Source organism: Dromiciops gliroides, chromosome 5, assembly GCF_019393635.1.
Source record: "Dromiciops gliroides isolate mDroGli1 chromosome 5, mDroGli1.pri, whole genome shotgun sequence".
Lineage (NCBI taxonomy): Eukaryota > Metazoa > Chordata > Mammalia > Microbiotheria > Microbiotheriidae > Dromiciops > Dromiciops gliroides.
The window spans coordinates 117,725,924-117,752,177 of record NC_057865.1 but is presented as its reverse complement, the minus strand read 5'-3'; the positions used below and the strand labels follow the sequence as shown (position 1 = coordinate 117,752,177).

Here is a 26,254-nt window from a genome sequence, read left to right as displayed (position 1 = left end):
CAAGGAACAAGCAAGCAGCAGCATGGACGGCCCTGCCCTCTCTCATGGTAACTGTGCTTGCACGTGTCCTCCCCACCACAGACAGAGGACCTGGTGAAGAAGCTGTGTGAGCTGCAGAAGAAGTACCAGGAGAGCCAGTGTGAGCAGGCAAACCTCATCAAGGCCCGGAACCAGCTTCAGGAAGAGCTTCTTGAAAGCAAGGAGGAGCAGCGGAAGCTCATGATTAAGAGGGGATCCCTGGAAGAATGCAACAGAAATGAGAAGGTAACAGCAGCAAAGGGCCACGGGGCAGGTAGGGCTCTCCTGCCTAAGGTTTTGGGGGAGGCGGCAAATAGAAAAGAGGAGTTCCTTAGGATCAGTCAGCGGGAGGTCTTTGGCATCACTTGGGCCCGAAGGAAAGGTGGGGCACATATTTTGGGCTGCTTCCAGCTAACCACCAATGCCCACCTTTGCATAGATCCACGCAGCTCTGCCTGGATCACTGAGCCCTATCTAGGTATGTGCATCAGAGAAGACGCCCAGCCAATTAAGTAAAGGGCCAGACAAGTGAGGAAGGAGAGGCCCCCAGACTGAACTAGGAAGAGGGGTAGACAGGGAAGGCCCTCCAAGAGTAACTGCATTGCCCAAAGCCCTCCTCCACTACAGGAGCTGAAGGCCAAGCTGGAAGAATTGCAGTGTCGCTACCGCAAAAGCCAGGACCAGAACTGTCGGCTCTTGGATAGGCAGGAGAAGTTACAGGAGGACCTGGAGTTTTGTGGGATGGAGGTAGAACGCCTCAAAGCCATGGAGGCTGCCAACCAAGAGGTTCTTGAGAAGGTAAAGGCAGTCTGAGGTGAGGGAGCCTGCTCTTTGGGGTTCTGTGGGAGGTGGGGGAGCGAGAGCCCCTTGGAGTCATGAGCAAAAGGAGGAGATTCGGGGCTGTTTGCAGCTGCACACTCTTTGTGCATTAGGGCATGCTGGGAATTGGCCCACTCTCGGTGGCCCTTTCTAGAAGCAAAGAGGAGGCTGGAGAGGTCAGAGAATGCCTTTTTGGTCACAAGACCGGAGGAAAGGTGTGGGAGAGAATAAGGTGAAAAACAGCTTATTCCCAAGGTGACCTTAGTGCCTCCTTCCTAACAGAACATGGAGCTGGAGGCCAGGCTGCAGGACCTGGAAATGCTCTACCAGACCAGTCAGGAGGAGCAGGCCCGGCAGCTCCAGGTGCAGGAGGAGCTGCAGGAGGCTCTGGACCTCTGCCAGCAGGATGTGGAGATGCTCAGGAACATGCAGCCTGAGGAGAAGAGGCCCACCAAGGTGATCCCCACCCCCAAGGAAGCAGGGAGGTAGCCTGGGGGGTAGCTGGGTAGGAAACAAACAGCTGAGCCCAGCCAGCTCCTCCAGTTGAGTGAGGAGCCTTCCAGAGACTCTCCAGCTAGACAAAGGAGGATGACACTGTTCCAGCTGGAGCACCAAGGGACACCTGGGGTGCCAGGGAGTGGGGGGACTGCACCTAACTTCTGCAATCTGCAATCCTGAAAATCTGGGGCATAGACCATAAGGACAAGAATGCAGTGTGCGCCTCACACCTTACAGAGACCGTCTCATTTTATCCTCACAACAACCCTGTGAGAGAGGGGCTTTTCTTAGCCTTTTTCCAAAAACTGAGGAAACTGAGGCAGGCAGAAGTTAAGGGGTTTGGCTAGTAAGTGTCAGAGGCAGGATTTGAACTCAGGTCTTCCTGACTTCAGGTTATCACTCTATCCACTAGCTGCCAGACAGAAATTTAGACAGGCAACAGTAATAGTTAACACATATCTAGTACTTTAGAGTTTGCAAAGCACAACCCTAGAAAGTGGTTGCTATCCTTATCCCCACTTTTCAGATGAAAAAAAACAACCATATAGATAGAAGTTAAACGATTGGCTCAAGGTCATAGCTATTAAGTGTCTGGGGCAGGATTAGAACTCAAGTCTTCCCAACTCCAAGCCCTATGCTTTATTCATTGCCACCTAGCTGCCAGGGTTTCACAGAAAGATAGAGTGGAATTATTACAGCCATAATCTGCTGGTGCAAGGAGAAGCATGTACATACATGTCCTATGTGCAGACCTTATGACCATAGGTAGCCTGCTGAGGGGAGTACTATGGAGGGAAAGAGAGCCAGGCTTTGTGAGGGTCATTCCAAGGCTCCGAATCTAGTGATTAAACAATTCAGGTTCTATCCCTAGCCCTTTCAGAGACTTTGGATACTTCTGGGCTGGCTTGTCCCCCTTCCTCTACTGCTCCTTTGTCCCTTTCAGATAGAGCCTCTTACCTGTCCTCTTTGCAGGGCTCTAAGCAGAATCAAGGAGGCTTTATTACATTTGCTTTTCCCTCATCATTTTTAGGGTTTTGGCGGGGTTGGTGGGTTTTTTTGCAGGACAATGAGGGTTAAGTGACTTGCCCAGGGTCACACAGCTAGTAAGTGTCAAGTGTCTGAGGCCAGATTTGAACTCAGGTCCTCCTGAATCCAGGGCAAGTGCTTTATCCACTTCATCACCTAGCTGCACCTCTTCCCCATCATTTTTAAGGTGCCCTGGCATTGATAATTGTCTTGTATTGAGCCCCTTCAGCATTCTGGGGGCTGATATCGATGGAGAGATCTGGAAGTGGTTTGGAAAAAGAGATAAGATGTTCATTAAAGACTGTAGATTGATTGATTGATTTATCAGTGGAGAGGGTCATGTGGCAGCAGTGTCCACGGCTGCTCCCACACCCAGTCATCCCAGTGGCCCCAAAGGGTCACTTCTTTAGAATGTGCCAATCACCTCACTTTGTCTGCTTAAAGCCTCCCACCCCAAGCCCTCACTTAGCCCTTGTCCCTCCTCCCAATGCTTCTTGCTGTGCTGCTCTGGGACTGGGATTACTCAGTCATTTATAGGATGGACAGGCTAACATTCCTCAGGAATCAGAGTTCTCAGATCAAGGTAAAAGGACAGAGAAAGAAAATGGACAGAAAGGAAGGCCCAGTTTGCCCATTCTCAAATGGAACCGGAAGGGCAGCGCCACATAGAACTAGGCGCTGTTCAGAGCAGCCAAGCGTGGAGTGGAGGGAGCACTGGGGGGCCCGAATTCAAATTCAGCCTCAGATACCTACTAGTTATGTGACCCTGAACAAGTCACTGGCCTTCTGTCTTCCTCAGCTTCTTCATCTGTAAAACTGGGATTGTAGTAGCACTGACCTCACAGGGTTGATGTGGGGATCATCTGAGATGATACGGAGAGAGAAAGCACTAGCTGGTGATGGTTGTTATGACCTCCCTGAGATCTAAGGGCTGACCTGAGGCCGGGTACAAGAGGGAAGCCTCACAAGAGGTGAGCCTAGGGCAGGAGAGGCAGGGCTTTCTGGCTGAGGCTTGGCCCCAGGGTGACCAGCTCCAACATCCACCTCTCCTCCACAGTGTGAGGACCTGGTGTCTAAGCTGAAGCAGCTGCAGGAAATGTACAACAGCAGCCAGAAAGAACTGGCTCAGCTGCAGTTTGAGCAGGCAGAACTCCTGGAGAATCAGAGGCGGATGCAGGAGGAGCAAGGGCAGCTGCAGGAGGAGCTGCACAAGCTCTCCTTCCCTGTCCCTAAACCCAGCCTCCTCCTCAAAAAGGTAAGGGGTGGGGGAGTGGGGAGGGGGCTGGCCAGGAAAGAGCAGAGGCAGCTCCCCCTACGTGGTTCAGGCTTATGCAGCCTTTCTGAACTTGACCCCTGATAGATCGGTGGCCCTTGCTGCGGGGATACCTCTCTATTCTCCATCTTGGGTAGCAGCAGGTCACCAGGTGGATCACCCTCACACGGGCCAGGCTGGTCAAAGGCATCCTTGAGGCAGGCAGTGACGGCGCCCAGAAGGGATCGGGCAAAGGAGTGGGCAAAGACGCCTCCTGGTGACCTGCCTTCCACCTCACCCCTACAGAGTCAGGAGTTGTTGGAAAAGTTGCAAGAGCTGGAAGAACTGCAGACCTCCTATCAGAGCCGGCAGGAGGAGCAAAAAAAGCTAGTGGAGAATCAGGACCAGCTGCTGAGGGAGCAAGCCCAGGTGCAGGAAGAGTTTCGACTTTTAAGGGAGAGCCAGACGGAGAATCCCTGTGAAACGATGTCGTCTGGAGACGAGAGCAGCAAGGTAACTGCAGCCAGGGCTGCTCCTGGACGGGGTAGTGAGAGTTCTGCCGGGTCACCAGCGCCATGCCTAGACAGAGGTCTGAGGGCAGGAAGGACCTGCCGGCCTAATGGTTGGGCCAGTGCTGGAAGCTGAAAGACAGCGCTGCACCAGACCCCCATCCAGCCGTGCTGCTCCTGGGGCGGATGGAGAAGCTGGACCCAAAGGCGTTCTGCCCAGCCCAGGGGCCACTGAGGGCTGTGCTCTCCTAGGATAGCCAGCTCCAGCACCAGATGGAGAGTGCCTGAAAGATGGTTGGCCCTGGGCTGATTTTGATGCTACTGACCTCCCCTCCTCCACCTAATTCTTTTTACCCCAGTTTCTTTATTTGTAAAACAAGGTTTTGTTGTGCAGTCATTTCAGTCATGTCCATCTCTTCGTGATCCCATTTGGGGTTTTCTTGGCAAAGATACTGAAGAGGATTAGGTGGTGCAGTGGATAAAGCACCAGCCCTAGATTCAGGAGGACCTGAGTTCAAATCCAGCCTCAGACACTTGACACTTACCAGCTGTGTGACCCTGGGCAAGTCACTTAACCCCTATTGCCCTGCCAAAAAAAAAAAGATGCTGAAGTGGTTTGCCATTCCCTTCTCCAGCTGATTTGACAGATGAGGAAACTGAGGCACACAGGGTAAAGTGACTTGCCCAGGGTCACACAGCTAGTTAAGCATCTGAGACCAGATTTAAACCCTGAAAGATGAGTCTTCCTGACTCCAGCATGAGTGCTGTATCCACTGTCACCTAGCAGTTGGATCCCATGAGCTCTACATACTCTTAGCTTTGACTACATTTCTATGGTTTAGCATTTAAAATCTGCTATTTAGTTGCCATGTAAGTTCCTTTGAACCAAAGCTAATAGAGCCTCCTCTTGTTTAATAGATGACAGTCCACTTTCTCTGTATTCCATTTTTAGAGGAATCCATAGAGTTGTTCATTGATGAACCATGGAGTCCTTCCCCTTCAGGGGGATCTTAGTAGATCGGGTTCTAAGAACTCACCAAACTGTCAGTGCTGGGTTTGGATGGGACAGGAACAGGATTAGAGAGTCCAAGAGAGCTGGCTCTGGCCGTCTAGAAGACCAAAGGGTTCAGATGAGTCTGGAGAGTGGTTGGCAAGAGGTGGAGACCAGGAGAACCTCCAGTATAGAAAACAGACATGTGAATCCTGGGGCTTCAGGTGGGGTTTAGCATAGTAGGGAAGGATTGGGTAGAGACCAGTCATCTCTAAGAAAAGAGGCTGGGTCTGAAAGGCTCAAGAGTTGGCACAGGTAAGCAGAAGCTGGGGTCTAAGCAGGCAGGTTGGAGTAGAGCCAAGGAGAGATCAGAAACTCAGGCTAGGATCCTCGGTGGGGCCAGGGGCAGGGGGAAAGGCCTGAGCACCCTGGAGTCTGCTTAACAGGGCAGGCAGAACCCACACTTAGCCAAGCTGAGTGACAGAACCCAGACGCCAAGTCGGGAGGAACAGTCCAGGAACCCCAGGACAGGCATTAGGTGAACAGTAAGGGCCTTCACCTAGGCCGAGCCCCTAGGCAGCCCTATGGACCCTCTCAGTAGGAACGACTTTGACCCTGAGCCAGTGTCTTCTGAGGCATGGGCTTCTTGCCCATGGGCAAAGCTAGTCCCAAGGCCTGAGGAAGAGTGCCTGGCAGAGCCCCACAAGAGAAGCCAGGCAATCAGGGTGGTGCCTTTTTACCAGAAAAGGGGAACAAGTGGGCTTTGCTCCCTTGGTGGAGATGGAGGAGTTCTGAGCAGGGGAGACCGAGTTTTCTAGGAAAGTGCCCCAAGTGGCCAGGCCCTCCTTTGATTCCAAGGTGTGTGGCCCTGCCACTGTGTGCAGCATCCTTGGGGGGCAGCTGCAGCAGGCGAAGGGCCCTGCCCCGAGCCGACATTTTCCTAAGGAAATCCCCCATCTGCCTCCCCTACTGCAGTTGAGTGACCTATGTGACAAGATCCAGGAGCTGCACGTGCTGTACCAGACCAGCAACATAGAGCAGGAGCAGCTGCAGCAGGAGCAGGGCAGGCTGTTGGAAGAGCGCAAGAGGCTGCAGGAGGACCTGCAGCTTTGCCAGGAGGAGATGCAGCTGCTGCAGTCTCTGACTCCGAGGTGCTACGACAGCAACAGCAGGGGCTATCGAAGGAGTTATGTCAGCAGCAACAGCAGCATCTACTCTGAGGAGGATTATTGCAATGACGGCAGTGAGGATGTGGAGGTAGCAGCGGGGTGAAGAGGTTGGGCAGGGACGCCAGGGAGGGCAGGAGAGAGGTTCTCGGCCGTGTTTCCGAAGCTCCCCAGGCTGGCAGGGCAGCCACCACCTCTCCCCTCCCCCCATGCCGGGCTGGGATCTGGGGCTCACTCTCTACCCAGCCGTGCTGCCTTAGACATGAGAATGTCCATCGCTACCAGGTATGGGCCCCTCACAGAGGAGGAAGCTAGCCCAGAACCCCATTGTATACCCTCTCCTACAACAGGTCCAGGAGGTGGTCGCTTGTGTGCTGACCAGGCTGCAGACAGTGAAGGCCATGTATGTGATCAGCCAAGATGAGCACGGCCAACTGCAGTTAGATATGATGCAGTTACTGATAAAGCTGGGCCACCTTCAGGAGGAGCTTGAATTCTGCCAGGAGGAGCTCAAGGACTGCTCGGATATCAAGAAAGTAGAAGCCCCTCCTGTTGTAGCCCAGATCAGCCCTGAGGTAACCGCAGTCAGGGAGGCAGCTGCTTATCCTAAGGGTCACTGCCCCCAGGGGAGGGGCACGGGCAGACAAGCTAAGACGGGTGGGCTTCTAGCTGGGCACCAGCCAGCCGGCTCCTGGGCACCACTCTCCATTTAGAGAGAACGATCACAATCTGGTCAGGCACCCACAAGAAAAGGACTTGAGGTTTGCACACCAGTGAGTGCAGATTGATGGATCTCTGTCCCTGCAAAGGGCAATCAAGGGAGGGAAGAATCCTGGGCAAGCCCAACTAGAAGTGCAGGAACCCACAGCAGAACAAGGCGTGACTCCATTTCTTTTTGATAACGTCCCTCGGCTTTCCTCCTCTCCTTACTTATCTCCACATGCTGCATTCCATGGACACTTAGGGAGTCAGGCTTAGTCAAACTCAGGGCCTCCTTCCTGGTGAAGCTCAGCCCTTTTCTCCAAAGAAGGGTGATAGAAATTGCCCTGACTGTGTGTTCACCCCAGGGGACTTGCAGCCCTCTCTACTGACTCTAGAAGCTCAGTCCCAAGTGGTCAAGGACCCACAGCTGTACTGACTACACAGTCCATCCTGAGACCTCCTCTGGAGCCAGAAGTGCACACTACAATTGCTCCTTAGGAGATTTACAATTTTAAAAAAATAGCCTAGGAGGCTTCCAGGTGGTAAAGTGGTTTGAGGGTTGGACTGGGAGTTCGAATCCCACCTTAGACAATTAGCTGTGTGATCCTGGGCGGATCACTTAACACCTACCCTTCTCTCTCTGTCTCTGTCTCTGTCTCTGTCTCTGTCTCTGTCTCTGTCTCTGTCTCTCTGTCTCTGTCTCTCTCTCTCTGTCTCTCTCTCTCTGTCTCTCTCTCTCTGTCTCTCTCTCTCTGTCTCTCTCTCTCTCTCTCTCTCTCTCTCTCTCTCTCTCTCTCTGTCTCTCTCTCGGCAATGAGGGTTAAGTGACTTGCCCAGGATCACACAGCTACTAAGTGTCAAGTGTCTGAGGCTGGATTTGAACTCAGGTCCTCCTGAATCCAGGGTCAGTGCTCTATCCTCTTTGCCACTAGCTGCCCCCACTTAACCTCTCTCAACCTAAGGTTCCTCTTCCATCAAATAGGAATAATAATAATAGGACCTACTTCACAGGGTTTTTGTGAAGCCCAAATGAGATGACATGTAAAATGCCTTACAAACTTTAAAGTGCTATATAAGAGCCAGCTATTATTTTGTTGATATTGTTCAATTGGTTTTTTTTTCAGTGGTGCCCGATTCTGTCACCCCATTTTGGATTTTTCTTGGCCAAGATGCTGGAGTGCCTTGTCATTTCCTTCTCCACCTCGTTTTACAGATGAGGAAACGGAGGCAAACAGGGTTAAGAGTCATGCCCAGCATCACACGCTAGGAAGTGTCTGAGGCCCAATTTGAATGGAGGTCTTCCTCACTCCAGGGCCAGCACAGTATCCACTGCACCACCTTGCTGCCCCTAGTTATTATGATGTAATTAAAACCAATATTTTTTTAATTGCTCCCTGAGTCTAAATCACTGAATGCCTCGAGTCAATAGCTATTTTAAAGCCAGTTTAGAGACTTATTTTCTGTTTCTTCTCCCATTTTCTCTTGTCTGCTCTTCCTTGAGACACAGGTCGGGGCAGGGCAGTGAGGTCTCTCTAGAAGTGGTGTCTGTGGGGAGTGAGGGGGCAGGTTCTTTCTTGTCTGACTGACCTCCTTCCCCTCCCCCCCAAATCTACAGTGCAAAGAGCTGCAGTGCAAGTTGCGAGAGCTGCAGCTCCAGTACCAGGCCAGCATAGACGAGCAGAGCCGGCTTCTGGCCGTGCAAGAAGACCTGGAATGCCAGCTCCAGTGCTGCCAAGAGGAGCTTTGGCAGCTCAAGGCTCAGAGGGCTGCCGTGCCAAAGGACAACATGGACTGGTGCAAGAGCGGCACCCAGAACGTCGGCAAAGTGATAGGCAGGACGGGCCTCAAAGCCGGCAAGGCGATCTGCAAGACCAACAGTCGGGTGAGCAGCCGAGGAGTAGCTCCACCCCTCCATTGGCCCCGCCTCCCCGGAGTGAGGCCCCGCCCCGCAGCAGCCCCGGCTGTCTGCTACGGCGGCTTGGAGCAGGGCCCAGGCGCAGTGGCTGGGCTTCTTCACCTCATGACCTCCGTATCTGTAAAGGCGTAAAACAAAAGGCCTAGACTTAGAAATGTACCCAAATAGATAAGATCTAGTTATCAGAATATGGTTTTTTCAAACAAGTTCCCAGGCCCAGGTGAAGAAGCCCCGCTCCCTGCTCCGGCCACGGGAAGATTGGCGGAAGATGGCGATGCCCAAGTCCGCCCAGGTTCCGTCTGGAGAGGCTGGGGATGCCCCGCTACGTGGTTTGGTCTCAGAGGGCCCAGCCACACATTCTCCAACTCGGGGTCTCTACGCTGGGGGGAATAAATAGGGAGATAGGAAGAGGCAGGGCAGTGGACCGGGTCGTTTCCTTCAAATAATTGAACCAACTGTTAAGACAGGGTTGACTGAAATAGGAGTCCCATTGGAAGAAACGGGGTTGGGGGAGCACTGAAGGGGGCATCAAGGGAGTCTCGTGTCTGGTAGCTGCCGGGGAGGAGAGGGGTGGTCGGGCGATGCCAATCCAAGCCAGCTGTTTATCGGACTTTTGCTTCATTTGTGTCCGTGTGGTTCCTGGGCGGGCAGAGGGGGGTGGGTGTAGGTAGCTCCTCCGATGACCCTGCGGTCACCTCCCTGCCCACAGAGCCAGGAGCTGGAGGTGGTCCTGTACTACAAGGCCAGCCAGAGTGAACTGCAAAGAGAGGAGTCCGAGGAGCTGTGTGAGACCCTGGAGGAGGAAGAGTTGCTGCTCCACCACATGATGGAGGAAGAGCCCTGCGCAGAGGAGGAAGGGATCGAGGAAGAGCCAGAACCGGAGCCCGAGCCCGAGCCCGAACCCGAGCCGGAGCCCGAGCCGGAGCCCGAGCCCGAGCCGGAGCCGGAGCCCGAGCCCGAGCCCGAGCCTGAGGAGCCGCCAGAACCCGAGGCCAAACCACCGGAAGAATGTGTGCCCATAGAAAAGCATGTAGAATTCACGGAGTGTGTGGAAGAAGGGCCCGACGACCTGTGGGACCAGCTCGGCTGCTTCGAGGACGGATCAATAGAGAAGATCGATTTGCAGGACATCGGGCAGGACGAAGAGCTGGCCAAGCCGCAGCCCAAGGAGGGCACCCCCATCAAGATCTCTGAGAGCAAAAAGGTAACTGCAGCCTGGGCTGGGGAGTGGGGAGCCCGACAGCGGGACTGTGGGTGAAAGAAACGGCACGAGGAGCGCTCTCAGCATGGGGGGCGGGGGGCAAGCCCTTGGGAGAGCGACCCCCAAAGCACCGCAGACCCTGAGAAACCAAAGACAGGGTCTGTGGGGCCTTTGCCTCCTGGCACGTGGTCCTGCCAGGCCGCTACCTTCCCTGCGAGGTCACGCAGTCTCCTCGTAAGCAGCGGGGTGCCAGGCTAGCTTATTGTTCTCTAGGAGGGGCCTCCCAGGAAGTAGGCATAGAGGCTTCCTGGCCTCTCTCCCCAGATGACACAGGCATCCCAGGTGTTTCATATTGGACTAAACCAGGTCTGGGCAGGGCTATCCCAGAGCTCATTCAGCCTGGAAAGAGGACCCAGAAGCCACCCGCTTTTCTCTGGGGCCCCTCTGGGGTGACTACAGGCCTTCTAGACTGGAATTATTTTTGAACCAATTCAGGGATTCTGCGGGTCTTAGTCTTTTCCCTTCTTTGTCTTTCTCCCTCTCCCCTCTGTTTCCTTTCTCCCTTACCAGTACCAGTTTTTAAACTGGGGCTGGGGCAGGGAAGGATTGGTGAAAGAGAAAACTCTTCTTCAGTAAATCCTTCTGAAAAAATGCTGGTTATCCCTTAGAGGAATGATCCCTTGTCCTTCTCCTGTGATGGAATCTGAGCTCCATCTGGCAGTCTGAGTGATGCAGGCCCGTGGCCCCAGCTTTCTCGGGAAGAGAGAATATAAGGCTCTACCTGAGCTGGAGCACTGCAGCCATAGGGCTGGGAAGATGGGAGCCTGGGAAGGCTCCAGAGCCCCTAAGAGGCAGGGCAGAGGGCAGTGGGAGAATGGAGGGGAAGCCCTGTCAAGTGGCTCCTCCTCTTCAGGCCCCCTCCCCTCCAGGAGGCGCCAAGAGCTCGCCCGGGGTTGTTGACCTCGAGGAATGAAGGAGGGGCATGTGCTGAGCCAGGGCGATGCCTCCTCTCCTGGCTTTGCACCCGCTTCCAGCCGCAGGTGGGGAGAGCTGAGGCGCCCCCCACCCCCGGCAGCAGAGGTGCCGCTCACCTGCTCTTTAACCTCGTGATTTCTTCCTTCCTCTCTTCCCTCTGTTCTGCCATCTTCACTACCTGTTGGCTTCATTTGTTTGCGTGTCTTTTGCCTTCCTCTCACCACCTTCATATGTCCCCTGTGCTTCTGTTCTCACCTGACGCCTTGCAGCCACCCCCTGACCCCGACCCGCCCCTCCTCTCCCTGCCTCGCGTAGGCCTGGTGGTCATATCGGCTCTGCTCTGGTGCTGGTGGGCTGAGACCTCATCCTAACACAGGTACTCGTTATTGCTTCCTCGGCATCTGGGTGCCAGAGGGAGGTGCCGGTGGGCCTCGTGGCTCCCCTCTTCTCCCTCCCTCCCTCTCAGCTTCTGCTGGCTGCTCTGCTCTTACCCCTTCCCTCTGCATGGTGCCTCGGACAGAGCGGTAACCCCTGAGCTCTAGTCCTGGCCACTCCCTGAGCTGCCAGCAAAGATTCTGTCCATCTTTGAAGCTCCTTCTCCAAACCCCGAGAGGAATGGCTGTGCGCCTCTCAACAGAGAGAGAGAGTTCATAGTCCTGTAATGGAAAAGATTCTCCTGACCCCACTATGGGGGCTGCTTCCATTGCCCTGGGCCGCCCGCTGAGTAGCACTCTGAAGCTGCCACCTGGGTCTACACGAGTGACCGGGACTCTGGCCGTGGTTAGCCCTGTAGGAGATGGCCCCGCTACTGCTGCTGCCACCACAGGGATCCCCAGTATGCAGAGGCCTCTTAGCTCCCTGACTTGGGGCTCAGGGTTGGAGATCTGAAGAGCGGGTGCCACCCCCTCCCTGTTACTCCTACTAGGGCAGTTTTCAGAGGTCCTTCAAAAGAGGAGAGGCCTCACAGCTTCAGCTTTCATTTTCTCCTAAAAATTGTTCAGAGACTTCACACACACACACACACACACACACACACACACACACACACGCACACGCACACACAGGCACACAGAGGTATGCTAGGTGAGCACATGGCAGTTTCCCATTCATTTGCTCTCCATGCAGGACAGGATTGGCTGGACTGGAGATGGTTTGGTGAAAGACTTCTACCAGGCAGAGCATTCCGTCCCCCAGGGACACAGGGTAGAGAGAAGTACACTGGGGCTTCTCCCACGGAACAGGGACTCTGGGCAGGACGCACAATGGGGTGGGAATGCAGCCATGGAGAGGAGAAGCTAATGTCTTCCTAGACTCTCCATTCTCACTGGCTTCACGGAGGACCTTAAACCTGTCTTTCTCCTGGCCTATTTTCACCCCTATAAAATAGTGAAGAAAGCCTCTCTCATTCTATTTATTTTAACTTCTCGCTGAACCAAGGTCAGGCAAGGGACCAAGCAGAACCTACAGCAACTGGCAACATTCTTCACCATATGCAAATGTGTTCTTTTCCATCTTTATTTTGCCTTTCTTCCTTTCCTCCTGTCCCCCCCCCATCCCCACCTTTTTCTTTTTCTTTTTTTTTTTTTTTTGCTTTCTCCCAGTCATGACTGCTAAAGGCCTTGCCTAACTCCATTAGTGACATTCAGAACTCAAGAGTTTGCTGACCCTGCCCTAAAGCTTCCTCCTCCTCCTGGATCCCCTCCCTGGATCCTGACTCAGATGTTTAAAGGAGGATACCTAAGGTTTTCAGCCTCCATCCACTTGCACTAACTATTTAGCAGCCTCTCAGATTCACTGATTTAGAATTTGAGGAGGAATCTCAAATGGCTGATGGGGGGCAGCTAGGTGGTGCAGTGGATAAAGCACCGGCCCTGGATTCAGGAGGATCTGAGTTCAAATGCGGCCTCAGACACTTGACACTTACTGGCTGTGTGACCCTGGGCAAGTCACTTAACCCTCATTGCCCCGGGGGGGGGGGGGGAACTGGATGGAAACACCCTGGGGCTGGGGGGGGGGTGGGAAAGGGGAGAAGGGAAAAGAGGTAGTATTAGGACAAGTTACAGAAAATCTGCACTCTAATCCTGGTTAGGCCATTTATTAACTGTGTTCCCTTGGGCAACTCAACTAACCAGTCAGTTTCATCATCTATGAGGGGTAATAACATCTGGCATCTTCACTTCAGAGGGTTGTGGTAAGGATCATATAAGGTAATGCATGTGAGTGCTTTGTCAATTGTAAAGCACTATAGAATGGAGACTAGTATTAGGAAAGGATGAAATCTAGGTCCCCCCTCTCCTATGGCCACCTTCTGTCACCTTTGGAGAGCAACCCTTTGGTGGGTCTGGGATCTCATCAGTTTAGGGACTCATCAGATTCAACAAGTCAGAGTGCAATGCACCTGCACCTTCTTACCTTAGGCACTCTAATGCATGTCCTTCCATCAGTCTCCTATACAGGGTGTCCATCTGTGGGATGTGGGGGCTGTCCAGTTATCCCCCAGGCTGGCTCTATGATGAGTGTACCTTCCTTCCCATTCAGATGCCTCAGATGCCCAATCTGATGGCATCTGCTGTGGTACTTCTGAAGAAGTGATCCAAGGTTTTAATTCTTAAGAGACTGTGGTATTCCATGATTCCAAGCCACACGTGATCCCCAAAGAATGTTAGTATTAACAATATTAGAATGGAAAGGGAAAGAAACATAATAGAGAGCTGGCCTCAGGGTCAGAAAGAACTGGATTCAGGTGTTACCTGACTCTTATACATGTGGTCTGTGTGATCCTGGACAAGTCACTTACCTCTCAGTGCCCCAGGCAGCTCTTGGATCGTTAGCAGCACAGCCCATGCCAGGTAATATGGGGAGGGGAAGCTTCTTTCCTGCAGCACTTTATCCTGGGGAAATCACAGGTCTGGTTCAAAAAAAAAAGTTGACATTTAAATTGCCTTCAAAGGTTTGCAAAATGATTTGTGTACATTATCTCATTTGATTCTCACAAAGAGCCAATGAAGTAGACACCCTAGGGTGTTATTATTCCAATTTTACAGATTAGGCAGCCAGGGCTCAGATAGGTCATGGCATGCTTGTGGTCATACAGCTGGCAAACAGGTGGAATTCAAACCCAAGTGCTCCTTCATCCCACCACTGCACTGCTTTGGGTTTTCTCGTGCCCAAAGACACAAGTGAAAGATACAACTCCTTCAATTATCCTTCTCTCTTGCCCTACTCTGCCCATCCCCACCACTGTGACAGCTGGGGACTTGCTTTTCCAAATCTTCATGGTCACTTTAAGTTGTCTTCCTCATTTGACAGAGGGGAAAACTGAAGAAGGGGTTGTTACCTAAGGGAAGTGACTGAAGGGAAATGTGTCAGAGACAGATCCAGACATGGAATCTGTTGGTGTCCAGGCCAGGCAACCCCACTTGTTCAGTGGGGACCAAGACGGTAGGAGAAGCTGATCCATGGTTACGGCAAGGTCCCTCTCTAGCTCTAGCAGAGGCTACGACAATAGGGGTCTGTCTGCAACAAAGGTGGCCGCTATTAAGAAAGGGTTGGTGTGGGCAGCTAGGTGGCCCAGTGGATAGAGCACCGGCCCTGGATTCGGGAAGACCCCAGTTCAAATCTGGCCTCAGACACATGACACTTACTAGCTGTGTGACTCTGGGCAAGTCACTTAACCCTCACTGCCCTGCCCCTCAAAAAAAAGAAAAGAAAGAATTGGTGTGGCCTGGCAGCAAAAGGCTCCTGGAGGTCGGTCACTCATTGCTGTTTTTGGTTCCCACAGAACTTGTTTGGCTTGTGGAAGCCCTTGGTGTTCCTGGCCATTGCGGCTGTGGCCCTCTACGTGTTACCCAACATGCGGCAGCCGGAGCCAGAGTTCTGCCTTACAGAGTGAAAGAGGTCCAAGCCATCTGGTATGGCGGACCTATAGTTTCCATCACCCCCAGCAGGACAAACTGGGCCAGAACTACATTCCCAGCCATCAACCCCATCTCCTGGCGGTCCCATCTTTGCAATCTTAGTCTACCCAGCTCAGAAAGGCCCATGGGGAGGTCCTGGCCCCATTCTTCTGCCCCCCACAAGAACCTGGGCTCCTTGTAACTAAATATCAGCTCAATTATACCAGAGTTTGTGGTTCCTTATTTGCTCACCCCACCTCACACGACACCCGGGGCAGTTCACCTTTGGTCTCCTGTCTCACAGAAGTCTGAGATCCCAAGATGCGTTGTTTCCTCAGACCCATTGTCTTGACTTCATTTCTCCTCGATCCACTTCATTTTTTCTAGCTGTTTGGGAACAAATACACCAGAAAATCAGTTCTGCTCATTCAGTAGATATTCGTTGATCACCTGCTGTGTGCAAGGCACTCTGTTGGGGACTGTGAAAGATATAGATAGCCCCATGCATCACCTTTGTCTAGTTTGCTTTCCCCTCTGGAAGAAGAGAAAATAAAGGGAGTTAGCATGAACATTTGGAGATAGGAGATTTTTCTAGTGTCAGGTAGCATAGAATAGTATCAAGAGTAGATGAGGGCCACATCACAACAATCCTGAGGGCAGATCACTATCAATTTGGAAGCTTCCTGCCCCACCCCCTCACATTAGAACTGCACAAATTGGGGCAGGTGCTACTCCATCTCCTCATCTGCCTTCTGCTCGACAGCTGTATTGAGGGTAGCATAGTCAGCTGGCGTCTACCTGCTCTCATTTTCAGTACCCACCTGATGCCATCCTCTTCTCTTCCATTTCTGGGCAGAGGGGCACCTCCCTGTTAACTTACCTTACTCTAGCCACCCGTTGGCTAGAGAACATTACATATATTAAAAATCCCAGGAGGATAAATGTAGCCTGGGTAACACATGAACCTGTAGCAAAGTTGATCTAAAAAAATAATAAAATACAATTTTTAAATTTTTAAAAAATTCCAAAGCTGATCTAAAAAAAACAAGAACTAATAAAATAAAATTTTAAAAATTTTAAAAGAAATTCCAAAGCTGATCTAAACGCTGAGCTGGAACCCAAGGTTAAGGCTGGCCACAGGTGAAGGCTCTGCCTAGTGATCACACAGTTCGGGCACTGATGGCTTTTCATCTCACCCTTCAGTGGACTAAAGGGAAATAGCTCTTTATTTCCTGTTTCCTCAGATCACACTTTCCTTCGGAATCCAGGGTTGTTTTCTTTGGGAGCATCTTTCCTCCATTGAATATAAAATCCTCTGCCACATCTTGGAATCCTACCTCCTGACTTGGGGATTGGCTAGCCATCTGAATCCTTCTTAGTTCGCTAACCCAGTGTTCCTGGGCCTTTTTTTGTATTCTTATGTAATTGGTGTGCACACCTCTAGGGAAAGGGGTGTGAAGAGAAAGGGCATCCTACGATGAGCCAGGTGGTTTAGCTCTAAGGCGCTTGAGTTAAGAGTAGGGCCAGACCCCCCAGCTGCCCTAAGAACCATCTCTGGGGACAGGGAACATAGCCTCCAGTTCTTAGAAAATAGGCTCCTTTGTACATGGGACCCCAATTCAGCTCAACTGGAAAAGACGCATGATTAATATAGGTGACTGGCAGGCCACCCTGTGGGAGAAGTGGGGTCAGGAGCTAGATTGGGCAGCTTGGGTCTACAGGGACAGATCAGCAGGTGGTGAGTCAAGGGGTTATAAGCAGCTTGTAGCCCCAAATACTCAGCTGATGAAACCCCCCTGCAAACCTCCTGGGGGCCCCCACTTGGCCCAGGGGAAGAGGATAGACTAATTTCTATGCCAGGAGGCAAGAGAAGGGAGTACTGGGGCGGGGGGGAGACATTTGGCAAGACAGAGATGAGCATTGTGCACGGTCTGTTCCGGCCCCATGTTGTTGCCGGTCCCAGAGCCACGGCTCATGGACTATATTGAGGGCTGAGTCACCGTCCCTGCTGGGTCAAGCTGACTAGTGGAGCCCTGAGTCAGGACCCAATTTATCCTGGAGAGCATCAGGCTCGGATTGCAATGGGGGAGGGGTTGGGCAATGGAGGGGTGACGGGAAACATCCACTGGCACTGCTCCCTCCTCTGCCCCATTCACTCCCCTGGAAACTAAGCTGTTTGGGGCTGAGAGAGTAAAGGGAAGGCCCTCTCTTTGTGGGCCCCATCCCCTTACCTGGGCACTGTTCTCAGATTCAAAGGGAATCTTCCTTGGTTACCCATGATTGATTGGTGTTTTCCCCAAGGGGAGCTAGGAACCACCATTACCAACCCACTAATGTTAGTGGGACACAGTGGGGATGGTTAAATATGTCCGATCTTAATGGCATGAAATCCCTCAATGTAAGCTTCAAGCAACCTTACCTCAGCTTCAAAGATCAGAAGGTCACAGATTTATAGCTAGAAGGGACTTAAAGCTAAAAGTGAGAAGCCCTGTAGTCCAGCCCTCTCATTTTATAGCTGAGGAAACAGTCCCATGTTGATTAAGTGACTTATCCAAGGTCACCTAGGCTGTAAGTATTGGAGGAAGGATTTTAGGGTTTGTTCTTTCCACTGTATTAAGCTGTCCTAGTGGCTAAGGCTTATGAATCTAACACAGGGCCAGTTCTTTTCCAGTTCCCCCATCCTCAACTTCCAGTTTTATGGGATGGGGCCCCATAGGTGTGATGAAGTCAAAGATCATGTTTCTCATAACTTTTTTTTTAAGGTTTTACCCTCCTAACCCCTTTTGTCCAAGGGAGACAAATCCACATGTGCCCAGGATCTGGGGAACTCTTTATGGGACATCTTAGTTTGTCAAGCTCGAGTAGTGGGCAATAGTGAGTCCATGAAATGGCTTTGTCGGTGGGATGGTAATAGCCTGGTGGAGAGAGAGACTGACTAAGTGAGGGTCAGGGGGAGGGAGGTGAGCTGCAACCAGGACAGTGGAATTCCTTAGTATCACGTCATAGCCAGCAGACAGAACATGAGCCGGGGAGCAGAGGGCTATTTATATTCCAGCTTGTCACTATCAGGGCCCCCGGAGCTGCCCTCCCCCCTACCCCACCCTACCACAGTTACTAGCCAGAACTACCACTACCTGCTCCATGCTTGATGCTTTGTGTCCCTTTCCCTGACTAAATTCTCAGAACAGTCTCTTGGGGGTGAGGGAGCATATATTACCCCCCTCAAAAAAAATCGATGTCCCTAAATGAGGACTGCCCTCATTCTATCCCTAGGGAAGGAGTCAGCTAAGTTCCCCACAGCCCCCTTCCTCACAAAACTTGGTGAGTCACTCACTACAAGGGCCCCCAAAACATTCCAGAAGTCTCCTCAATTCTACCATTCTGGAAGATGGCAACATTGGCTGAGTCAGGGAGCTGCCTGGTCTGAGGCCTTCCCACCTGTCTCTCAGGGAGAGGTTGGGGTACAGCTAATTCCCTCCAGACCCCCAACTCTAACTATTCTGAAACTAACTGGTTTCAGAACTGTGTTTTTTTTTTTTTAAAGTTGAGGTAGCAAGGACGTATTTGAGCCTAGATTGAATTGTGACTTTTTCTCTCTGGGACCCAAAGCAGACCATTATCTGTTGTGTTCCTCAGTTTCCCTAAATTTATCAACCATTTGGGCCACCCTCTATGGCTGGGAGAACCAGGGATTTCCCTGGTATTAATACCCCCACTTATCCTATTCAACTCCACTAGAGAGGGTCAGTCTGATTGCTCCCCTCTCTAGGTTTCCCTCTGACTACTTCCCATCCTATCTCTACCCACAACCTATCTTCCCACAACCTCAGCTCACATTCCCCTTTGGCCGATGCCAACAGGGATCTCCCTGGCTGGCTGGCCAGACAGTCCTCCTTTCTGGCCAAGGATGGACACAATGAATGGGGGGGTTCCCTGCCACTGAGGGAGAGGTCTGTCCTGACTCTTGTCTCCGGAGATATCATCTGAGTCAAGCTCTGGGGTCTGGGGGGATGGGGAATGGAGAGAGGTGACTCATGACCCAGCATCAGAACTTTCTCCTCCCTCATTTCTGAGAGGGTGATCCTGAGTGGGTTGATGACACTAAATGAGGAAGGGGGGGGGAGTGCAGGGCAACTAATGTAGCCCCAATCAGCAAGGGGAAACCTATTCTAGCCCATAAGGAGGCCTCTGTATTTCAATCTCAGCTCAATAGAGGAAGGCAATTCTTTGGAAAGTCGTCTCTCCAAGACCAGATAATCCCATTGCCTCTATTTCCATGTTATTATCCCATTTCCTCCCCCTACCAAATACGCCCCTTCTCTTACCCCGTAGGGCTCACTCTGACACAGGTGATTAATAGTTGGAATTACAAGCGCAACCACCAACTTGTCCAGAGATCTTCAGCAATGTAGACCTCTGTTCCCAGTTCCAACCCTGCACTAGACCTCAGTTTCCCCAATATGCCTCTAAGTCTTAGTCATCTCTGTTCCCCGCCCCCATCTAAGACTTCATGCCCACCTGTGACTCAGCTCAGATATATGATGGGAGGGGGGGGAGAAAGGGAGGGGAACAGAAGGGGGAAGGAGGCGGCCCTATGATACTCTTCATTTTCCCTATTCTCCCCCATCTCTGACCTTGGCAGAGGAGCAGATTTGGGGAGTAGTGTCCTAATGACAAACCTTTGTTCCTCTCGCTTGGGGTGGGGTGGGGTGGATCAGATTGGTATGAGAGTAGGAGGAGGGACTTGGGGAAGACCCCCTCTCCTGTTCCCCTTCCCTTCAGATCCTCCAGGCTACTGAGGGGGTAGGCGGGGCCTTCCCAGGTCCCCCTCCCCGCCCCTGCCCCCACCCCCCGCAGGCCAGCCCCGCCGGCCGGCATTCCTGAGAGGCCGGCGCTCTGACGTGAGCCTGGGGAGGGGGGCCCCCCCGCGGCCCAGGGGCTTCTTAAACCCCCCGCCCCCGGGCCAGCCCTGCATTTCCCCAGCACCGCTCCGCCCCCCCAGAGGGAGAGAGAGACCGAGGCTCAGCGAGAGGCAGGCGTGGAAGAGAAGAGCCCGAGGCTGAGTACGAGAGACGGATCGCAAAGCCTCCCGAGAGCCACCGACCTTGGAGAAGTGAAGAAGAGTCAGGAGCTCCCAGGACCGTTACCCATAGCCAGGAGGGCTACTGCCCCCCAACCCAGCCCCGGGCCCCGGCCACCCCTGCCAGACCGAGCCGGCTCCGGCCCCCGTCCGCGGGGATCTGAAGGCGCTGCACACCGCCCCTTGCCCCGTCCTCCGCCCCCCGGGCTCGGCACTGCCCACAGCTCATCTTAGCCCCCTCCCGGACTTCGCCAGACCCCCTCCCCGAAGCGATCGCCATGAACAACAGTAACTACCCCGAGGGCCTGGGCGAGGAGATGGAGGAGATGCCGTCCGCGGAGAAGGACCTGGCCGAGGACGCGCCGTGGAAGAAGATCCAGCAGAACACTTTCACCCGCTGGTGTAATGAGCATTTAAAGTGCGTGGGCAAGCGCCTGGGGGACCTCCAGAGGGACCTGAGCGACGGCCTGCGCCTCATCGCCCTGCTCGAGGTGCTGAGCCAGAAGCGCATGTACCGCAAGTTCCACCCGCGGCCCAACTTTCGCCAGATGAAGCTCGAAAACGTGTCCGTGGCGCTCGAGTTCTTGGAGCGCGAGCACATCAAGCTCGTGTCCATCGGTCAGTGCTTGGGGAGGGACCAGACGGGACGGGACGGGCTGGGCTGGGGCGGGGGCGGGGGGCAGGGAAACTGGGGGCCGAGGCAGCCTGTGCCCACGCGGGGGCGGGACGGCTCGAGGGCGGAGGCAGGACCCTCCTCCTCCCCTTCCCCAGGCTGTAGTGCAGGGCTGGTGTCCACGCGCGGAAAGCGAGAAAGGAGATCTTGGCGCTTTCCATTGGCCGGTGGAAAGAGCCCGGGGGAGGAGCCTTCTGTGCTGGAACCTACAGGGCTGGAACCCGCTGGCTAATGGGAGAACCCCCGGGGTCTTGGGCAGGGCGGGATGGTTGCGGAGCCCTAGTGAGGAGTGGGGAGGAAGCAGGGTTCAGCTACTTGCACAAAGTCCCTAGCAACATCTCCCACTACGCACTCCTACCCACACCAGCGCAAAGGCGGAGTACTTTCTCCTTCAGTCACAGACGCACACCCCTTAGCTAGACAAGACACCAACATGGGCCTCACCCCTTCCTCTCCCTCTCGCCTTCCCATTCCTGACACACCCCAGCTTGGCACCTGCACCTCCATCACGGTGTCCATACCAGACCCTCGCTAACAAGTCAAACAGTTCTGGGACCTCTTGGTCCCTCAGTTTCCCCTTCTGGAAACTAACAGACACGTTCGTAGCACCCGTCCTTCTCTTCTGTTTTCTGTAGCCACTAAAACAGTAAGTTTAAGTGCGGGGCTTAGGGGAGACCAGGAGGCAGGACATTAGCCATTCCTGGAGTTGGCCTACCATTGTGAGGACTGATCTGGGACAGGATGGTGGGTTCCTCCCAAGGGTTCCCTTTAAATGAGGTGAAGGGACTGGGGACTGGGGTAGCCGCGTGGTCCCGAAGGAAGCAATGACATCTTCTCCCTCTTCTTGTCCCCCACGCTAGGCATGTGCCTGGCAGCTGGGCCAGCCCCTGGGGGCCTTGGGGGGGGAGGGGGGAGGACCCAGCCTTTGAAACCTAAAAAGGCACTGACTGAGCAGAGGAAACGTTAACCCCTGCCTTTCCTTACCCTTCCTCTACCTACCTAAGAAGGGTCTTCATATCATATCCATTTCTCTTCCCTACCCCCCCAAGCAAAGGGCAGTGAACAAGGGAGGTGTCCCCATATACAGAGAAAGCGGGGGCACGAATGTTGAGTGTAAGCCAAGTCTGGAACGGTGTGTGAGGTGGGATGAGGCAAAAGGGTCACAGCTGGGAGCGTGGGGGGAGAGAGGCAGTAACATCTGCCTGGGACTTAGAGGAACTCTGAGAAAGAATTCCCTTCTCCTGCTTTCTATCAGGACCCGGCTGTGTGGGGGAAGGGAAAGGGGAGGGAGAGAGGAAGGAAAGGGCAGGGAGCTGGGGATGAGATTTGAGCAAGAGCAGGGTTATGGAGGACTCTCCCACCAGACAATCAGCTATTTCAAAAAGAGACGTCTGGCGGCTAAAAATAAGGAGCCCCCCCACCCATAGGGATGCCCTCCACAGTCCTGGAGCCCAGGATGTGGAGGTATATGGAGGGCAGTAGTGTAGGGTGGGGCACATTGCCCACATAGGAGGTGGGGGCAGGGGAGGTTAAGGAGGGACATTCCCAGTTAATCCTGTTGTCTATTAGGCCCCATATCCCGCCTTGAGCCACAAGTAGCACTGGGCCTGCCTGAATTAGCAGCTGAGGTCAGCACAGGGCCCCTTGTCCCATCCAGTCCCCTCCCTCAACTTCACTAGCTCTTTCCCCAATGACCATCGTCCCCCTACCCCACCCCCACCGCCTGCCCCAGACTGGAAATAGCACAGCCTGGTAGTGACACAGCAGATGTCTCTGAGCTTTCCAGAAGGACAGGCCATGTTGGAGCAGGGCTGAGGGTGGGGGTGAAGGAGAAAGAGGGAATGCCACTGAGTCAGGGGGATACAGGGAATTGAAAGCTTATGGGTGGGCGGCAAATGCAGAGAAGCCCAGCAGGGTCTAGAACAAACTGAGTTAAGGAGGCTAAAGGGACCCCCTCCAACATTCCTGACCTGGTTTAATGTGAGGAGTGGGATTAATTGGAGAGAGAATAGTAGGAAAGCTCAGTGAGTAGACTGAAAGCAGGTGATGGGGTTGGGGGCCTGTATGATAGCTGATCAGAGCTTATTAGTGGGAAGGGTCCTGTTCTTCAGAAACTCATCCGGAGTCTGTCTGGAGATAGAAATGATTAGTGAAACTCTCAGCCTCATACACCACCTCCAACCCCCATCGGGGGGCCTCATCCTCCCTGACCTCATCTCTCTGGACATCTCCACCAAAAGTTTTCAGCCCAGCCACCCTCACAGACCTCACAGGCCGAGCCTAACACGGGTGGAGGGAGCTCCCAATCAACTGGGAAGGGGGCTGAGCTGGTGTTGGAGGGGAAAGGAGGAGTTGACTTGGGCAGGGGGGAGGAGAAAAGGATCAAGACCGAGAATTCTTGCTTCCTGTGGGGAAGGAGAACTGTTCTGTCTGGGCCAAGTGGCTCTCACACATCTATGAGATAAGCTGTCAGCAATGCGGCTCCAGGGGTTAGGAGGGAGGGAGGGGAGAAAACCATTGACAATCAAGGGGTCTGCCCAGCTGTGAACAGATGTGAAGAGTTGACTTTCTGCCCCCTGGCACTATTCTGCCAACTGTCGTCAACCTCTTGTCTGCCCATCTGAGTGCGAGGGGGAGACCCCAACACCAGGAGGGTGGCCTGACTCAGCTCTTTCCTGTTGGGACTGCTGACCCAAGATGTCTCTGCCTGGGTATCGAGAATTCTCTAGGTTTTCCCTTAACCCCATGTCTTTGAGAGAGCGTAAACCCAAGAAGTGTCTCCCTCTTTCTCCCCTGTGAACTCTTATCCAGGCACTGATCCTATCATTTCTGGGGAGGGGAGATTTGGAGCCAGGCCCCGCTGCCCGTCCCCCCCTAGGCCTAGGATAGGGGCAAAGAAGAAAGGCCACCTGGGAGGAAGGGAAGGAAGAGTGTAGGGGGATTTCAGGCTAGGCTAAAGGTGATATTTGTCCCCTTCCTGACTTCACCTCCCTCCCTCCCCCAGGACCTGTGAACAAAGAGTCCAGTGAGCCAACCTTGTCCCTCAGCTGTTCCCCAGTTGCTATTCCTTCTCTCAGAGCCAACAGCTGGGGGTGGGGGTGGGGGTGGGGGTGGGAAGAGGGAGCAGAGAGGGGAGACACGAGGGAGTGGCAGCTGTCCCGCTACCTCCCTCAGCTCATCCTTTTCCCTCCTCTCTTGGTGTGGGGGGGGGGGGGCTGAGATCTCAAAGAAGCCTGAGACAGGGAAGGAAGGAGGCAATTTGTTGGTGGAAGTTTTCTGACTTTAGAGGGTAGGGAGTGAATGTGTTTGGGAGGGGGCTGAGGATGGTAGCCAGGTAGAGAGGGAGATTGGGAACAATCTCGAAGAATCTTGCTTCCTCGTTAACGGTCTGCTTGTTCCCTGCCCCCAGTCCTCTCCCTAGCCCATGGCTAACTTCAGTGTTTGGACTGCTGCCGGTTGTTGGGGGAGACAAGTTTTCCTTCCCAGCAACCAGGACCCATCCTGGCCCCTACCCCCAACGATAACATCTCCTTTCTTCCTGGGGTCTTCCCCCTCCCCTTCCCCTCCTGTCTTTATGTGTGTAGACACTGGCATTTGAAGGGAAGTGTGGGCTCGTTTGTATGAGGTTCTAAGTGTTTCTACCCCACCATTGGGGTGTCCGAAGTGTGACTTTCTGCAACACTTGTACGTGTGTTTGTGTCTGTTGTGAGAGAGAGGAGAGAGTGAGAACAGGCTCAGGGAGTGAGTGTGTCATGGAATCCGAGAGCTGCCAAACTATTGTGCTCTAGCATCCAGGGGCCAGGGGAAAAGGGTGGGGGGGAGGGGAACTGATGGGGAAGGAAGGATGAATCAGTGAAAGGAGTCTGTGTATGGGTGGGGGAAGGTGAGGGGATGAGGCCAGAGAGCCTCTGCCAAAGAGAGTCAGAACTTTCCACAGGCCTCTCCTTCAGGGCGTGGGGTGGGGGGTGTCCCCAGGCCTCACATGCTTTTTTTTCAAGGATAGGGAAGGAATGGGAGGGGTCTGTCCAGCTCTTTAGCACCCCAGTCTTCCTTATTTCCCACAGCTGATTCCTATTCAGGAAAAGAAAGGGGGTAGAAAGTTGGGGGTTATTCAGAAGAAAGTCTCAGTGTTATTTCCTACCTATGCCCCCCTCTGGCCCCAGTAATTACTATAAACAGCCTTGGCTACCCCTTCCCCACCCAATCTGCCCCCCCCCCCCAAAAAAAAACATTTCTCAGGAAGCTAATGCCTTTCTGGCCTAAGTCCTACCGTCATGAACAAGCAGGGCTTCAAGGAAACAGTGTCTAGTTGCTACTGGTGCTTGTATAGCCTTGGATAGGATTGTGGGGGGGGTGGGGGGCTAGGGGGTGTGATTATTTGGTTATTAGAACAAGCCTCAGCTTCTCTAATCTAGAAAAGGAATTTATGACTTTTACTGTACAGAAAACTAGGTGGGAGGGCCTTTGGGTGAAGGGGACTTTCTGAGGCTAAGATGCCCCCAAATCACAAGTTTATATACTCCTCCTCAAATCACAAGTTTCTATACTCCTCCTAGTTAGTGCACAAGAAATTCAACTGTCTTAAATACTTGCCCCCACCCCAAGCCTTGGGCATGAGAGAATTCAGTTCTTTCTTGTCCATCACTCTCTCCTCTGGCTCCAAATTGGTCACAGGCAGAATCAGTTTCAACCCTTCTCCTCTCATGAATTGTGGGGAACAAGGCAGAAACCAGCCCAGTCCAACTAGCTCTTTCAGACCCTCTGCCTCAATGACACCATTGCTCACAAATTTGGGCCCTGGCTCAAGTATTTGTAACTATCCTTGAAGCATCTCTAGGAACAGCTGGTACTGTCCCTGGGCCTCTTTTTAGGGGCTGGGGGGACAAGGGGAATTTAAGACAAGGGCAGAGCCAACAATGCAACCAAACTGACATTCTCTGTTCCTCACATGCTCCATTCCCCATATTTGTGCCTTTGCAGGGCTACCCCAATGTCTAGAATCCACTCGGTCCTCATTTCCACAATCTCTCAGTCAGTTCAAGCATCACCTTCTATACGAAGCTCTCTTAATTTTCATAATGTCCCCAACTACCTTGTATTTATTTTGTATAATTTCTGTGTGTATGCACACATTCAAAGATATATGTATATATACACACATATATACATATGTAGGCAGTTTCCTAGTGGATAGAGAACTGGCCTTGAAGCCAGAAAGACTTGGGCTTAAGTCCCACCCTTGATACAACTGACTGTGTGACCCTGGGCAAGTCACTTAACTTCTCAATATTCTAGGGCAATGCACTAAGATTATCAGAAAAGGTGTTGATCTACTTTGGTAATCTATATACACAATCACATGTGTTCATATATGTGTATAGACCAGACCAGTGTGTTTATGTGCAGATATGCACACATACACATCTATGAAAATACGGGTATATACATACACATATATGTTCATGTTATCTCCTCTCATGGAATGTAAGCTCTTTCCAAGCTTAATCTGAGGGCCTTCAGTACCTAGCATATT

At 52.9% G+C, this 26,254-nt stretch overlaps 2 protein-coding genes across 5 annotated transcripts in view; both read left to right on the top strand.

Annotated features, from left to right (window-relative positions):
- Positions 1 to 15,170, top strand: part of CCDC136 (coiled-coil domain containing 136) — a 29,720-nt gene extending 14,550 nt beyond the window's left edge. The window contains exons 9-19 of one of the 3 annotated variants that reach the window (XM_043965680.1): positions 82 to 264; positions 646 to 816; positions 1,120 to 1,293; positions 3,419 to 3,616; positions 3,920 to 4,126; positions 6,089 to 6,370; positions 6,630 to 6,854; positions 8,597 to 8,863; positions 9,606 to 10,100; positions 11,342 to 11,448; positions 14,854 to 15,169. In XM_043965680.1, the coding sequence (XP_043821615.1) occupies positions 82 to 264; positions 646 to 816; positions 1,120 to 1,293; positions 3,419 to 3,616; positions 3,920 to 4,126; positions 6,089 to 6,370; positions 6,630 to 6,854; positions 8,597 to 8,863; positions 9,606 to 10,100; positions 11,342 to 11,443 (2,304 nt within the window). In that variant the 3' untranslated portion in view covers positions 11,444 to 11,448; positions 14,854 to 15,169. Of the gene's footprint in view, positions 1 to 81; positions 265 to 645; positions 817 to 1,119; positions 1,294 to 3,418; positions 3,617 to 3,919; positions 4,127 to 6,088; positions 6,371 to 6,629; positions 6,855 to 8,596; positions 8,864 to 9,605; positions 10,101 to 11,341; positions 11,449 to 14,853 lie in introns of all 3 variants that reach the window. The other 2 variants (XM_043965681.1, XM_043965679.1) reach the window with 2 other exon arrangements.
- A 4,761-nt stretch (positions 15,171 to 19,931) lies between these two features.
- The window catches only part of FLNC (filamin C), a 39,447-nt gene continuing 33,124 nt past the window's right edge, over positions 19,932 to 26,254 (top strand). For both annotated transcript variants that reach the window (XM_043965676.1, XM_043965677.1), the window contains exon 1: positions 19,932 to 20,666. In XM_043965676.1, the coding sequence (XP_043821611.1) occupies positions 20,327 to 20,666 (340 nt within the window). In that variant the 5' untranslated portion in view covers positions 19,932 to 20,326. The remainder of the gene's footprint in view (positions 20,667 to 26,254) is intronic.